The sequence below is a fragment of the Corvus hawaiiensis genome, chromosome 7 (genome assembly GCF_020740725.1).
Source record: "Corvus hawaiiensis isolate bCorHaw1 chromosome 7, bCorHaw1.pri.cur, whole genome shotgun sequence".
NCBI lineage: Eukaryota > Metazoa > Chordata > Aves > Passeriformes > Corvidae > Corvus > Corvus hawaiiensis.
In genome coordinates, this window is record NC_063219.1 from 5,403,423 (window position 1) to 5,417,276 (window position 13,854).

A 13,854-nucleotide genomic window follows, 5' to 3' on the forward strand; every position below is an offset into this window, starting at 1 on the left:
AGAAATAGGCAAATGGCAACTTCTGGAGAGGACTTCATATTAAATGAGCCATCTATCCTACTATTTTATACCAAAAATTACTAGTTATATATTTCAAGCAGGGTATAAGGCTTAATCAGTTTAATCATCAAGACATAATATTAGGTCACTGGAGCATTCCATCAATAAGATATGGTGGCATAAAAGTGAAGATAACTTCATGACATTTTAAGAAGTCAGCTCTTCAGGTTTATGAACTTAGACCACTGTTGGCTTATTATTTTAATTTGGGGGAGGTCAGCTTGTAAACTGGGGTTGAAGCAACAGGCACATTATTTTGAGACTGCTTTCCTCCTTCTTGCTTCATGAAAGAAATGAAACTTGTTAGCTGAGCAGAATAGATATTCAATTTCTAATTATTTTTCAGACCTTCAAGTGGCATTTCTTTCAGAGGTTTGCAGTGTTCCTTTAAAGACAGTGTTTGTGTTTCACTATTAGGATTTGTTTACTGTTTCGAACTGCTATGTGTCACGTGTGATTGGACTGGAGCTTATTATTATGCCGTTTAATCTTGTTATTGTATCAATTTTGAATTTATTTTAAGATAAGAGACTGCCTCAGAAGCAAACTGTAGAAAATACTTACTTACATATGTCCAAGCAACAAGTTACTTTAAATAATGTGGTGTTCTCCTCCAGACTAACTCACGATGAAGGTCGTGATCTAACGATTTCTTTTTTTTAATTCCTGTTCTGCTTTTGAAAAGTACATACTACTTAAAAGCTTAGCTCTTAAAGTCTGAGACCATTATAAGCTTAAAGTAAACACTACAACAAGTATTTATTTACTAAGAAGACTTCGCTTTTAAGGATCCCCTGATAAAGTTTGTTTGAGGATCTGGTTCCAGTGACATACTGAGTAAGGTCCATGTCCGTGTATGTTAAAATAGAATATACAGTCCTTCATGCAGTTCTGTTCAAGCTTGAAAGCTAGCCTATGAACATCTGTTATTAGAAGCCTGGTTTTATTTATAGTGAGAATTTGAACAAATTAAAGTATGTCCTGCAATTTCTTGACTCCTTGATTAAAGATAGAAACCACTGTGTTAGCTAAAGGGAGATGTATTTTTCATTAATAGGATTTCTATTTATTTACTTAATGTATAAATTGGATATATTTTTCAATTCATACTACACTATAGCTGTTTGGTTTTTTTAAAGATATTTCAAACTAAAATTATAACAGCAGCTTTGGTGAAATAATTTTTTGAGTTAATATGCTTTGAATACTTCAATACATGATTGCTCTTGCGTTTCCCAGAAGTTCTTCATTTTAAAAGATGTCAACGTTAATTTATTTTCCAAAATATTTGTTACATAAGCCTTGCACAGTGTGGATCACTCATATATATATATATATAGATAGATAGATAGAGAGAGAGAGAGAGATAGGGGGAAAAAAGCTTTCTTTGAAAAGTACTTGGTGAGTTCTCTTAGTCTCATGAAATTTTTGCTGGAACCACTGATACAGCTGTCTTTGGAACCTAAAAGAGTTTTTAAAAGTGACAATGTAGTATGTGTATTGATTAGAGTTTTGTAGTTGCAGATTTGAGAAGTATTCAAGTAAAATGAATATTTTCCATGCTTGAAAGTATTTCAGGCCAGGTTGGATGGGGTTCTTGAGCAACCTGGTCTAGTGGAAGGTGTCCCTGCCCATGGCGGGGGGGGGGGGGGTAGGTGTAGAACTAGCTGGTCTTTAAGCCAACCCAGGCCATTCTATGATTCTATGAATTTCCGTGGATATGAAATCATCTTTAGAGTTCCTTCTTTGTTGAATTTTTACTAAGAAATGAATTTATTTGTTTCTAATCCTTTTGTTTCTAAAAGGTCAATTGTTGGAATGACTATGTACAATCAAGCAACCCAGGAGATTGCAAAGCCTTCAGAGCTGTTGACCAGTGTAAGATCCTATATGACAGTCCTCCAGTCAATAGAAAACTATGTCCAGATCGACATTACACGAGTGTTCAACAATGTTCTGCTTCAGCAAACCCAGCATTTAGATAGTCATGGTGAGCCAACCATTACCAGTCTGTACACAAATTGGTAAGTAATTATATGAATGCTTGTTACAAGTTTTTTAGAGATTTTTTGTTACTGCTGTTTAATGAAAAATCTGGAATTGGAGAAGTGGAGTCATTTGCTAAGTTTCCAACATCACATGTTTACTTCTCTCTATACCTGTTAAAAGCAGTTTAAAGTTTGCCTGTTGGCAAACTTCTGACACTTTTTATAGGGACAAGATACAGAGTAAAATGCAGGCATCAGTTGAACTATGAAAATAAAGCTTCAGTCTATGAGCCTTGTTGTCCCTTGTCACACAACTATACTTCATCTATATAGAGTATCCATGAACATGTGCCTTTTCATCTAAAACTTTTCCCCTTTCTGATAAGGTATTTGGAAACTTTGCTACGGCAAGTCAGCAATGGTCACATAGCCTATTTCCCAGCCATGAAGGCATTTGTGAATTTGCCTACAGAAAATGAATTGACATTTAATGCTGAGGAATACTCTGACATATCAGGTAAACTTTGGTATTTCTACTCAATATTTGTGAAGGACAGTTATTGTATTGCTTGAGTTACTGGAATAACAGTAACTCTCAGAGCAAATGTTACTGAAATAACAGCTAAGTCTTAGAGTTAACATTTGTTAGCCTTCAGTAGTATTTTAAGTACTTTTTATTCATGCTGCCTCTTGCCTCACTTTTCCTATTTTTGGTCAAAGTAGCATTGCATTTAAGCTAAAGAAATGGGTATATTATGTGTTGGTGACTACTGCTTCAATTCTACTACCATACAAATTCTTGTCTTTAAAGTTACACTTAGGGATAAAATATTTTTGCACTTAAAACACCACGCTAGAGACATGATGGGCTGCAAATAAATGAAGGCGGAATGTTTGAAGTATAACAGTTTCTTTTATTTCTCAGAAATGAGAGCCCTTTCTGAACTTCTGGGACCGTATGGCATGAAGTTCTTAAGTGAAAGTCTGATGTGGCACATCTCTTCGCAGGTTGCTGAGCTTAAGGTAACCTTGGAAACTGGTGGGTGGGAAGGCAGTAGTTTTCTGGTTAAGCTTCCTTTAGCATATTTAATACCTATGTTTCTGCATGCCATCTTTTTAAAATAACTGCATCAAACCTATGAAGTTGAGAATTTTACTGTTCTTTTGTAATAAGTTTGCACAGCCAGTATGTGTGTATCCCACATTCTTCGACAGCTGAATGTTCAGGACTTTATGCAGACTGTTCATTTCTGTGTTAGATACCGTAAGTTAGAAGTCAAGTCTCTTTATCATCAGTGGGAAGAGAAATGTTTCTCAAGATTTCCAGGTGTTCGTGAAGCCCTTACCCAAGACTGTTGACTCTCCAAATGTTGCAGGAAAATCTCAAATCTATCTTAGTACTCTGTAAGGACTTATTTCTTAATGATGTGTGTATGCATCTATTGTTTAGTTTACATGGATGAAAGGCTTCAGGTTCTTTTTTCTTTGTTAGTTTTCCTCATTTTTACATATGTCTTTCCCTCTGGCTCAGCAGTAACAATTTATTATAAAAGTCTGTGTTCTGATAAATAAACCTCACATCTACAGCAACACAGACAAATAATAAAGTTGATGCAATGAAAAAATTTGGAAATGGGGACATGTCAAAGAAATTAGTTTCATGTATATTCAAAACAGCAAACAGTGTCAGGGGAACCACTTGGTACCTGTGCAACTCTTTCTGGAAAGAGGTTTTAATAAATGTAATAATATATACTACTTTCTCCAAGTAGTCATACTATTAAAATATCACTAATTGACCTAGATTTTTTTTTTCATATGACTTGTTCTTTTAGTGTCATTTCCAAATTTAATTCCAAGTTGTTGTAACATCTCGTAATTTTCAGTTTATTTAACCACTGATTAAGCTAAGGAATTTTTTGTAACTATTCATGCATGCTGTATTTTGTAACTATTCATGCATGCATGAAAAAGTACATGAATACCTAAGAGATCTAAGGAAGTTCCTTTTTTTATTCAATAACAATTTATTGTCAGCATACCAGACCTTTAGAAGTGTGTGGTTTTAATATATCCTGTGTTACACTTTCAAGGATCTTGTTTTCTTTGTAAACACTTGAATTGCAGTGCTGCTGAAAGGCTGAGATGTATGATAAAAAGGTTTGAAGCCTTTTATTCACTCTCACAGCTTTAGAAGAGGGGTTGCTTATGCTTTCCAAGCTGGCTTAAGAGCATGCAGCAATCCTGACCTGAGTGCCCAGCCTGCCAGGGTAATTGATTCCTTATGCCTATTCCAATTCTTGAGTTAGAGCATAAGGCTTTCCAGGTGAGAATGGTGTGGTTTTAAAGTTAAATTCTGTAACTCCTTGCTATGCACAAAATGGCATCTGTCATGTTTCAAGTTAAGCACAAAGGCCTTCAGCAAGTGTTTGTTGCTGTACTGTTTGTGCACTTACTGACGGGTCATCATATTTCCTCAAAATCAGCACAGTTTATACTGTAGATGTATTTTTTTAAAGCAACCTTAAATTGTGTCTGAAATCCATTGTTTTCTGATACTTCTGAGGGTAAGCAGAGCATAATGTAGATCCACATGTGCCTGACTACATATTGGGAGGAAAAAACAAAGTAATAAAATGTTCATCTCTTTGGCTGAGATAGTTGGCTTAGCAAGAGAGCACTGAGAAGCATCTGTGTTTGGGAGAAGAAAGCAGCAAAAGGAGAGCACAGGGAATTTATTACAAGTAGGGTTCAACATGCTTACTTTGCTTCCTGCAAAGTGGGACCAGGTGTCAGTTTTGTATCTGAAGTTTAAGACTGGGGCAAGAAGGGGAAGATTGCCTCATTTAAGTCACTATTTGAACTGTATTCCAGCCTACTCCTTTTAAATCTTAAATTGATATGCTGGTTATCCTTTGGAAAGTTGAAAACTTGACTGAGTAACAATATGCATGGGCTATTGCCTTCAGACTTGCATTCTGGAGAGCTTTGAGGGATTTAAAGTAAAATGCCAAGTTCTGATACATCAGTTAGTTTAAAATGGTCCATTTCAGTGCAAACCAGTCTTGCTTTGGCTTTTCAGCATAGAAGTACATCATGTGCATGCATATGTGCACTCTACTCATAGTCGTTGAACAGTTTGGGTTGGAAGTGTTGCCTATAATCAAAAGAGAAAAAACCCTTGCAAGAGTGTTAGAATAGTAAAGTGAAAAGCAGACCTTTATTGGAAGCTTACAGGTGTCCCAGTGGTGATGGGCACACTCACCACCGGATTTCTACAATTTTATAAGGTTAATTAATTAGGATATCTAACAGGTACATCCGGTAGGAGATTTGGTTGCCCCAGTAACCCACCTCTGGGTCAGCCCCTTGGAGTTGATCCAAGGGCTTCTTTGCCCCACTTCTTGTTATGACTTCTCAGATTCTGGTTGGAAAACAAAATGTTGTTCTTGTAGGCCCTCTTCCTGACAATAAGACTAAACAGTACTTTCAGGAATGTATTACAATGTTAGCTTATTTGTTCTAAAATCTAGGGGAAAAGGGTAGGAAAAGTACTGGATCTACAACCATGCATTAGCAATCTACAAAACTACAAATGTATGAAAAATATATAAAAAGCTTAGGTATCAGGAGAGAAGTGACCTTAAAGATTCTTGGTTAGTTTGCTGCATTTTCTATACTTCTTTCCTTGCTTTTCACTAAAAATGAGAAAGTAAGGACAGTAGGTGGATTATGGATAGACTTGATCTTATGGGAATAGTACGATCATGATACAGTGTAGTTGTTGGACAGATCTGCTTTGCACAGGCTACTTACTACAAAGTGGGAGTAAACACAGACCACCATTGATTTCATAGCAGCATTATAGATTGTATTGGTTTTTTCTCCTCCTGTGGTCACAGGAATATTTACTCTTAAAATTAATCTGCCTGCTTGCCAGATGCTATGTTTCGCCCTGTTCTCAGTGTGGGTTGAAGTGAAGTAAAATAAAACTATTAAAGCAGCTAGCAAAACTGTCAAAGGTTAGATCTTCGTGGATCCTTAGCAGTAGGTTCCTGCAGGTATGTCTCTTAGGTTTTATGATATATATATATATATATATATATAATCATGTTCCAAGCTTAGAGTAGCCTACATGTTTGATGAATATTAATTTTTCCTGCTGCTGCCTCTGGTAATTAAGATGGATTGGAATGTACCTACTTGAAAAATAAAACTATTGATAATCACTTTGGAAGACCAGCCCCAATCCAAAATATCTTGGTTTCTCCCTCCATCCTTCAGTTCTTTTTTACCTTGATATCATTTAGTATATTTATATTTATTAATATAAAATATTAGTTGAAGTTTTCTTTAAATAGAAGGAAATACTTTCTTCAATGTTAGAAGAACATTAAGAGATCTACATTTTCTTAGCTGTTGATTGTCCTCTAAGAGAGAATCACTTCTCCCTTTCTGAAATAGGATACTTAGCACTCAGACTGCAAAAATATTTTTATAAGAATAAACTGCCTATTTTTTGCTTGAAGAGAGTTTAAAAATACAGCTTAGCACAGCTGAAGTTCCTCAGCTCACAGGAAATTTGGATCTGACATTTTAGAGATGTGATTATGCAATCTCTGTAATTTAAATTTAAACTGATACATATTTGGAGAATGATTTTGGGAAAGTTGTTACATTTACTCTAATGGTACAAGTTGCATGTATGAGAGCTGTTAAAAATTAGAAACAGACACATTTTCTTTCCTTTGCCCAAACTGACATGAAAACTACTGCACTTGAGTTTAACTGTTTCAGGCTATGGTGTTGGGACTTGAAGGTATGTCTTTGCTTTTATTTATATTATAGTGGAAGAAAATTTCAAGTAAACTGCATCAGGGCTTAATCTGACTTCCACTCTTGATTCCATTTTTCTATTTTACCAGCATTAAATTTCAGCATAATTACTGAAAGCAGCAATCCAAAAGAATTGATTACTTTGTGAATTTACATTTTTATTGCAATATGTATACTTTTCTTCTAAACAGCTGAGTGGCACAGGGACCTATTGTCTGATTTTACTGAGTTACATTCCTTTGCTTTAAGATGTGGTACACATTGCTCAGTACAAAAATCGTGTTCTAAGAGGTATCTAATCCTCTGCTTTTTGATTCAGAACTTTTGTGTATAGTAGTGACTGATGATAATATTGATAGTCGTCCCATTAAGAACACATTAAGAACATCTGTATTCCATAGGGTTGGTTGCTTTTCTGCCAAGTTGAAATGTCCTAAATCAGGCATTTATCCAGTTAACATGCTGAAATCTATAGCTGACATGAATCCTTGCTTCTTTATAGAAACTTGTGGTGGAGAATGTTGAAGTTCTAACACAAATGAGGACCAGCTTTGACAAGCCAGACCAGATGGCAGCACTCTTTAAAAGATTATCATGTGAGTAACTAACAAGATCCTACTAAAGATACAGTTATTTTTTATATCTGCCTTTGTAAATAAAATGAGAAAAATTAATTTCTCTGTATTGAGTATCCATAAGCAGCAAAATGTATGTGAGCTCATGTAAACTGATGGATCATTTTAAACTTTTCCGGTCTTCTCATGTACAAAGTGAGATTTCAGTGTTATGTAGTGCACAGGCAGTATATTAGTGGTGAGTCTTAAGCATCATTTCAGGGATGATAATACGTAGCTGTAGCAGCAGTAATCTGGAAGCCTGGTACATAGCTGTAGAATGTGAAACAAAAAATAATTACAATAAAGAGACAATTTTGGACTCAGGAAAGCACAGAACCAGCGCTAGCATCCAGTACTGTATACTAGGTTTCATTCCAGGAAGTGGTAACTGTGATAGTCTTCTACTGAAAATCCCATTGTGGATTCAGCTATAAAAACCTGCTTTAGCACTGGTTATTTTGGCTCTTCTAAGGAATGCCATTGTTTCAGTACCTTGCTGTTTTCAATATTTTGTTAAATACTTTGTTTCTCTTATTTGAAGAATTGAGCTTCAACAATCACATTGACAATAAACATCAGCACTTTGTTCATTGTTCTCTTTTCAGCTGTTGACAGTGTTTTGAAGAGAATGACAATTATTGGTGTTATCTTGTCTTTTCGGTCATTGGCACAGGAAGCTCTTAGAGATGTAAGAAAGAACTGAATATGTTCTGAATCATTTTCATTGTATTTAACTAAATGGAATGATAGAATATTTAAAGCGTCACTGTTCAGGAATGCTACCTCTTAAAAGGTTGACAACATGTGGGTGAAATGGCAATAGTCAGTTGTAACTGAACTTCAGATTGCAACTTGGGGTGAGGGAATCTATTTTTTGAGTACTATTCAGGGAACTGTTATATTAAAACATCAAATTTTGTTTAGATCATGTTTTCTGTGTTTACTCATTTTAAAGGCTTTTATTTCACTTCTTTATTGAAAACATTTACTAGGTTTTAATGTCTTAAATCTACAAAGCAATACAAATGCGTAAAATAAAAACCCATTTAAATAAAAAATAAGCCCAGTAAAGTAATGGTAGTGTCTAACTGATGATTAACATGGGAAGTAATTTTTCTCATTTTGTATGTGTTTGTGTCTCTTAGGTCTTATCCTACCACATTCCTTTCCTTGTAAGTTCCATTGAGGACTTCAAAGATCACATTCCAAGAGAGACTGACATGAAGGTAATGTTTGACTGAAGGGGTGATAGTGTCGTTTTGGAGTTTACCAAAAATATGTAAGCAGCAAGGCTTTCATGCTTAGTGTTGAACATCCAGACAAAAAGAACGCCTTTTTTTTTTTTTTCCCCCCCCCTTAAGAGCTTAGTAATTGTGGATCTGCAGCCTCCTAATGTTCTGGGGAAAAAAATCTCAACCAACTGCTAGGATAAGCACAAATCTCTATATGCCTGTGATCACATTTAAGAACTTTCATAGACTTAAGAACAAGATTTATCAAGTGTTAAAACATGACAAGCAGAAGAATGCTGAGCTGCTTCATGCTGTGAGCAGTACAACTGGTAAAACTAAATATTTCAAGGACTCTCTGTATGTGGTTGGAGCTCTGTGCATGTAATAGCGACAAGTCTGATTTTGACCTTAAATTGAAAATTTTTGTGAACCCACTGTATGAAATGCTTGAGAAAAAAAAGTTAGCAGCTTAAGTAAGGTTCTGAATGACAGTATGTTTCCATCCAAAAACCCTTGTTGGCACATCACATGGCTTCTGAACACATATGCACAGTAGCTGACGTCTAGCAGGGTTTTAATTTCTTATTGCAACTTGGAGTCTGTGAAGGATTTCAGCTGCTTAATGGTATTGCAGCAGTTTGATTTGTAGAGAATGTGCAGTGGGATATACAATGTACATCTATTAAAAAAAAATAGAACCCTAAGGTATATTACCATGTGCCTCAGCCGTAGGGAGGAGAAGATCCAGCAGGCAGGAATTGTGCAGCAAGATTGATTTATTTAATTATTTTACAAACTCTTTTATAGACTTTTTTCTTCATAATCTAATTGGACAAAGGATCAGCCACCCCTTGGGGTGATTGGCTAAAATCCTAAAACATCCATTGTCAAAATATTTTTCTACTGTACTATAAACAAGACTTTTCAAGGCTGCAGGTATTTGGTTGTTTACATAACGCTGCTACCTCTTCTGTGAGAGAGAAAAGTCTCTTATGGGCTTAGAAAATAGCAAGAAAATCCTTGCTAGCAGCATTTTTGTATCCACATACATCTCTTTAACTTTTCCAGAAACAACTTCTAGAAATCTGCTCTTGAGCTAAGTATGGTTTTTAAGGGCCAGAATATGTTGTTGTCCCTGAACTTGAAGTTCACATTTTGCTGTTAGCTCTTGAGGAAAGTAACTAAGTTCTGTGTGTATGAAAATTCATCAAATAAGAAACATCCTCCTCCTTTTAAAAGTTCAGAGTCTGTCATTGTGGGCTTCATGATTTCAGAAAACGCAGTTCAGTAGTTATATTCTGGATCATTTTCAGTTAAAATTATTGAAATTTTACATGTATACTATTTCATTCCAAAATATAATCACATGCTCTTTGAAACTTGCAATGCTGATAAACCAGTCGTGAATGTCTGATGTTGTTCTGCCAATTGATGGGGCAATTTAAAGAACACAGACACCAATGGAAAGAATGGTCTTATTTTACTATGAATATAAAGGCAACACAGAAGTAAAATGATACATTCAATAAAACTATGCACTCGGCTTTAGCAACAAGCAAAAATAAGCAGGGTAATGTACCTAATTATTGCAATACGAGAGAAAGGATAGTGATTGAGAAAGATACATCACCAATTGCCTAAATACTTTACCATCACCCAGAGTCCACAGTTTGTGGAGCTGAGGAGCTGAGGAGCCCTGTTTCGCAGCGAGGACCTGGTGAACTCTTCCCAGCAGCTGGGAAAATCCTATGCGGTGCCTCCATCCGTAGGTGAGGTCTCCAAATTCGCCCCAAAAGTTAGTGCAGCTTTTATAGGCCCAAATCAGCAAGTCAAAGTGACTTGATGATATTTTTAGCACAAAAACTCCTGGATCTGATGGCACACGTCCCAGCCAGCAGGGGCCACGGTTTGGCCAGAGCCCAAGCCTCAGCTGGGAGGGTTTTCCCCTAAAATACCCTACAAACAAGCCTCTATTCATGTCAGTTGGGAAAGTTTCTTAAAATGATACATTTCTTGCAGATAACTAGACAAGGTTATACAGAGCTAGCATGTGTATCTTTGTCATCTATTTTTAGCTAAATAATACTGATGGTGTTCACACAGTGCCCAGGATTTATTTTGTAAGTCAGCTCTGGCCGAGGCCTGCTACTCAGGCCTCAGCACATTAGATGTCCCAGAAAATACTGAAATTCATACCACAACAGAGGAATTCTGTGGAAATGCTATGGAAAATTAACTTCAAATGTACAAGCTCATGATAAAAATTATATCAAAATGATGCAAGTTGCCTTTGTACCTCTCAAGAAAAGCCTTTCTAAAATTCCTAATGTAGTTGTGGAGAAAATGATTGATCTCCAGAGCATCATGTTCAATACATTATTGAACTTGAGGAATCAGCATCCGGAAGAGATGAGATGGGAAGTTCAGTGCTTACTTTGCTTGATCTTTTCAGAAAGCATCTTTCACCTACTGGTATCAAGGAAGTGCTAAAAAGTAGGATGGGATAAAGGCTGCAACAGTAATCATTGAAGACAGTATTTTACCCTTAACATTTTTAAGCTGATGGTAACAGATCATTTGATTGAAACAGTTTAGTGGACCTCCAAAGACATTACTGAATTCATTCGTAGCAGCAGATGCGAGAAAGTGTGGTAACTGCTGCTTCTTTTCTGGAAGTCAGCAGAGTAATTTACAGTCACTGGAATAATTGCATGGAAGAAGAAATGCTATCTACTGCAAAATAAAACCTTGCTGAGGGCTGCTGTCTGGCTCTTGCCACATGGCATTACCTAGTTGCCTTCTGCTTCACATAATATTTGGCTGTTGGCCTTCTCTGTCTCTGCTGTAGTTCTGCTGTGATTCTTAAATATACCTATTTTGTGCATTGGTGTGTGGTTTTTTTAGTTTTAAGTGTCTGAGATAAATTCTAACTGCTGTGGGTGTACTCCACCATGCTGGTGTACACATGATACCAACCATAGATGTCGTGTCTTATGGTGTGACGTGATGCCATGTAGACTTGTTGGAGAGTTCACAGCTTGTCTGGATAATGTTGGAGGACTGTGCATGGACGAGCCAGACCTGGGTAATCTTGTCCATAGTGCCTGTTGAGAGTACTGGAAACTCTTGACATGTACTCCCCCACAACTCTCTGCCAGAGCTTTGTCTTGGAAACATCTTGTTGGAAGGGCCAGAACTGTTCTTAGAGCCTGCTAACAATTAAGCCCTGTGGACAATTAGCAGCTCGTTGTGTGAGCTTTCTCTTGGCCCAGCTGAGCAACTGTAGGTAACAGTGTCTTCTTTTGGGACAATAAGGCAACTTTTTTTTTTTTTTTTTTTTTGAAAAGCACATCAAGATCTTTATAAGGTTTAGTACAGTGGATTGGAACAGTTGCCCAATTGGGCATATTTTAGGACATAATAACAGTAATTTCTTATGTACTGAATTTACCAAGCAAAGTATAAACAGTCTTAAAGCTGTTGATGAAATGAATACTTGTTATGAAATGTTACTTTTATTTTACTATTCCCAAAACTTATGATTTGGGGTGACAGTCAAAATGGGATTTTGTTCTCCTTTTATTTGGATATTTTTAATATTAAATTCTTGAGCTGTCTATACAGGCTTTTAGAAACAGGCTTACATTTGTTCCACTGTACATGTACTGACAGGACAAGGGGGAATGGCTTTAAGATGACAGAGAGTAGTTTAAGATTAGATATTAGGAAAAAAATCGTGACTGTGAGGGTGGTGAGGCCCTGGCAAAGGCTGCACAGAGAAGCTGTGGCTGCCTCATCCCTGAAGTGTTCAAGGCCAGGTTGGATGGGGCTTGGAGCAACGTGGGATAGTGGAAGGTGTCCCTGCCCATGGCAGGGGGTGGAATGGGATGGGCTTTAAGGTTCCTTCTAACGCAAACCATTCTGGGATTCTATGATTCTTTTGAGCCTGTTGGCTGTAAAGCATGCCCTATAATTCTTTTCATGTAGGACTGTACAAACAGCATTGTATGCTTTTCATACCAAAGCTTGCCCTCAGGTAGCCGGGCTGGAGCACACAAGGATAGTCTGCACAGTATTCACTACATGGAACTGCTCAACTGTACATGAAAATTTATGGGAAAAGTGTAATGCTTCTCGAATACTAATGTCAGTAAGACATCACTAGTGTTTCCTGTATTCATTTGTATTTGGTGTAGACCTGCTTTTGCAGAGAGTCGTCTGAACTGTGGTTTCAGAAACTTTGTTGAAATAGTAAATGGAAAGAGAAAACAACAGTGTTGAATGCTTGTTAATGGTAACAAAACAGACATCCTGGGATGGGCTGGGAAATGGAATACATTTTAAGATGTTCTTAGTTCCTCAAAGTGCTGTGGCCACTTAAACTGTAATTTTTGGGGCCTGGAGTCAATGAACTCTGAATCTGTGTAACATTTGCATCTTGTAAGATTTCTGCATTACTCTCTTTCACCAGATTGTGACTTTTGGCTCTTGGTTAAAAATGCTTTATTTGTAGATGTTAGCTGATACTTTAGATGTAGTAGAGAAAATACGTTAGTTTCTTTTGAACATTAAAGAAAGATGTAGAAACAGCTAATTGGAAGTCAGGGTGTTGCTTTGGAGGTAATGTAGGAAAGTATATGAGTTTTGTTTGACTTGACACAACAAAATTACCATCTAGAGCCCGAAGTACAGACGCAGCTGTTCATTGGAGGTTAGAAGCAAACAAAACCTGCAGTCTCTGTCTAATGTTTGCCAAATCTCTGAAATTCCTTAGTGCCTCAAACTCATTTTAAACATGACCCCAAAAACTGTGCTTCATCATCTTTACATGGAAGTATTCAGTGTTGTCTTTCTTCTGGTCCTCAGGTGGCAATGAATGTATATGAACTATCATCAGCTGCTGGACTGCCTTGTGAGATTGATCCTGCCTTGGTCGTAGCACTGTCTTCCCAAAAATCAGGTAAGACATTCCAGTTTCAAAACATAAATGTTAAAAAAAGAATAGAAGTGTTTAAAGTGCTGGGAGGAAACTTGTGTATCTTGACTCCTTTGTATTCCTTCAATAAACTTCATAAATGGCACAAGAGGATGAATTACTTGTGCCTGCTGTTTATTGGTGTT

General features: G+C 36.7%; 1 protein-coding gene across 4 annotated transcripts in view; it reads left to right on the forward strand.

The window, feature by feature from the left end:
* The window catches only part of NCKAP1 (NCK associated protein 1), a 62,166-nt gene that overhangs the window by 37,820 nt on the left and 10,492 nt on the right, over nucleotides 1–13,854 (forward strand). For all 4 annotated transcript variants that reach the window (XM_048308619.1, XM_048308620.1, XM_048308621.1 and 1 more), the window contains 7 exons: nucleotides 1,866–2,084; nucleotides 2,435–2,565; nucleotides 2,974–3,071; nucleotides 7,387–7,480; nucleotides 8,107–8,189; nucleotides 8,647–8,727; nucleotides 13,600–13,693. In XM_048308619.1, coding sequence (XP_048164576.1) covers nucleotides 1,866–2,084; nucleotides 2,435–2,565; nucleotides 2,974–3,071; nucleotides 7,387–7,480; nucleotides 8,107–8,189; nucleotides 8,647–8,727; nucleotides 13,600–13,693 — 800 coding nt within the window. The remainder of the gene's footprint in view (nucleotides 1–1,865; nucleotides 2,085–2,434; nucleotides 2,566–2,973; nucleotides 3,072–7,386; nucleotides 7,481–8,106; nucleotides 8,190–8,646; nucleotides 8,728–13,599; nucleotides 13,694–13,854) is intronic.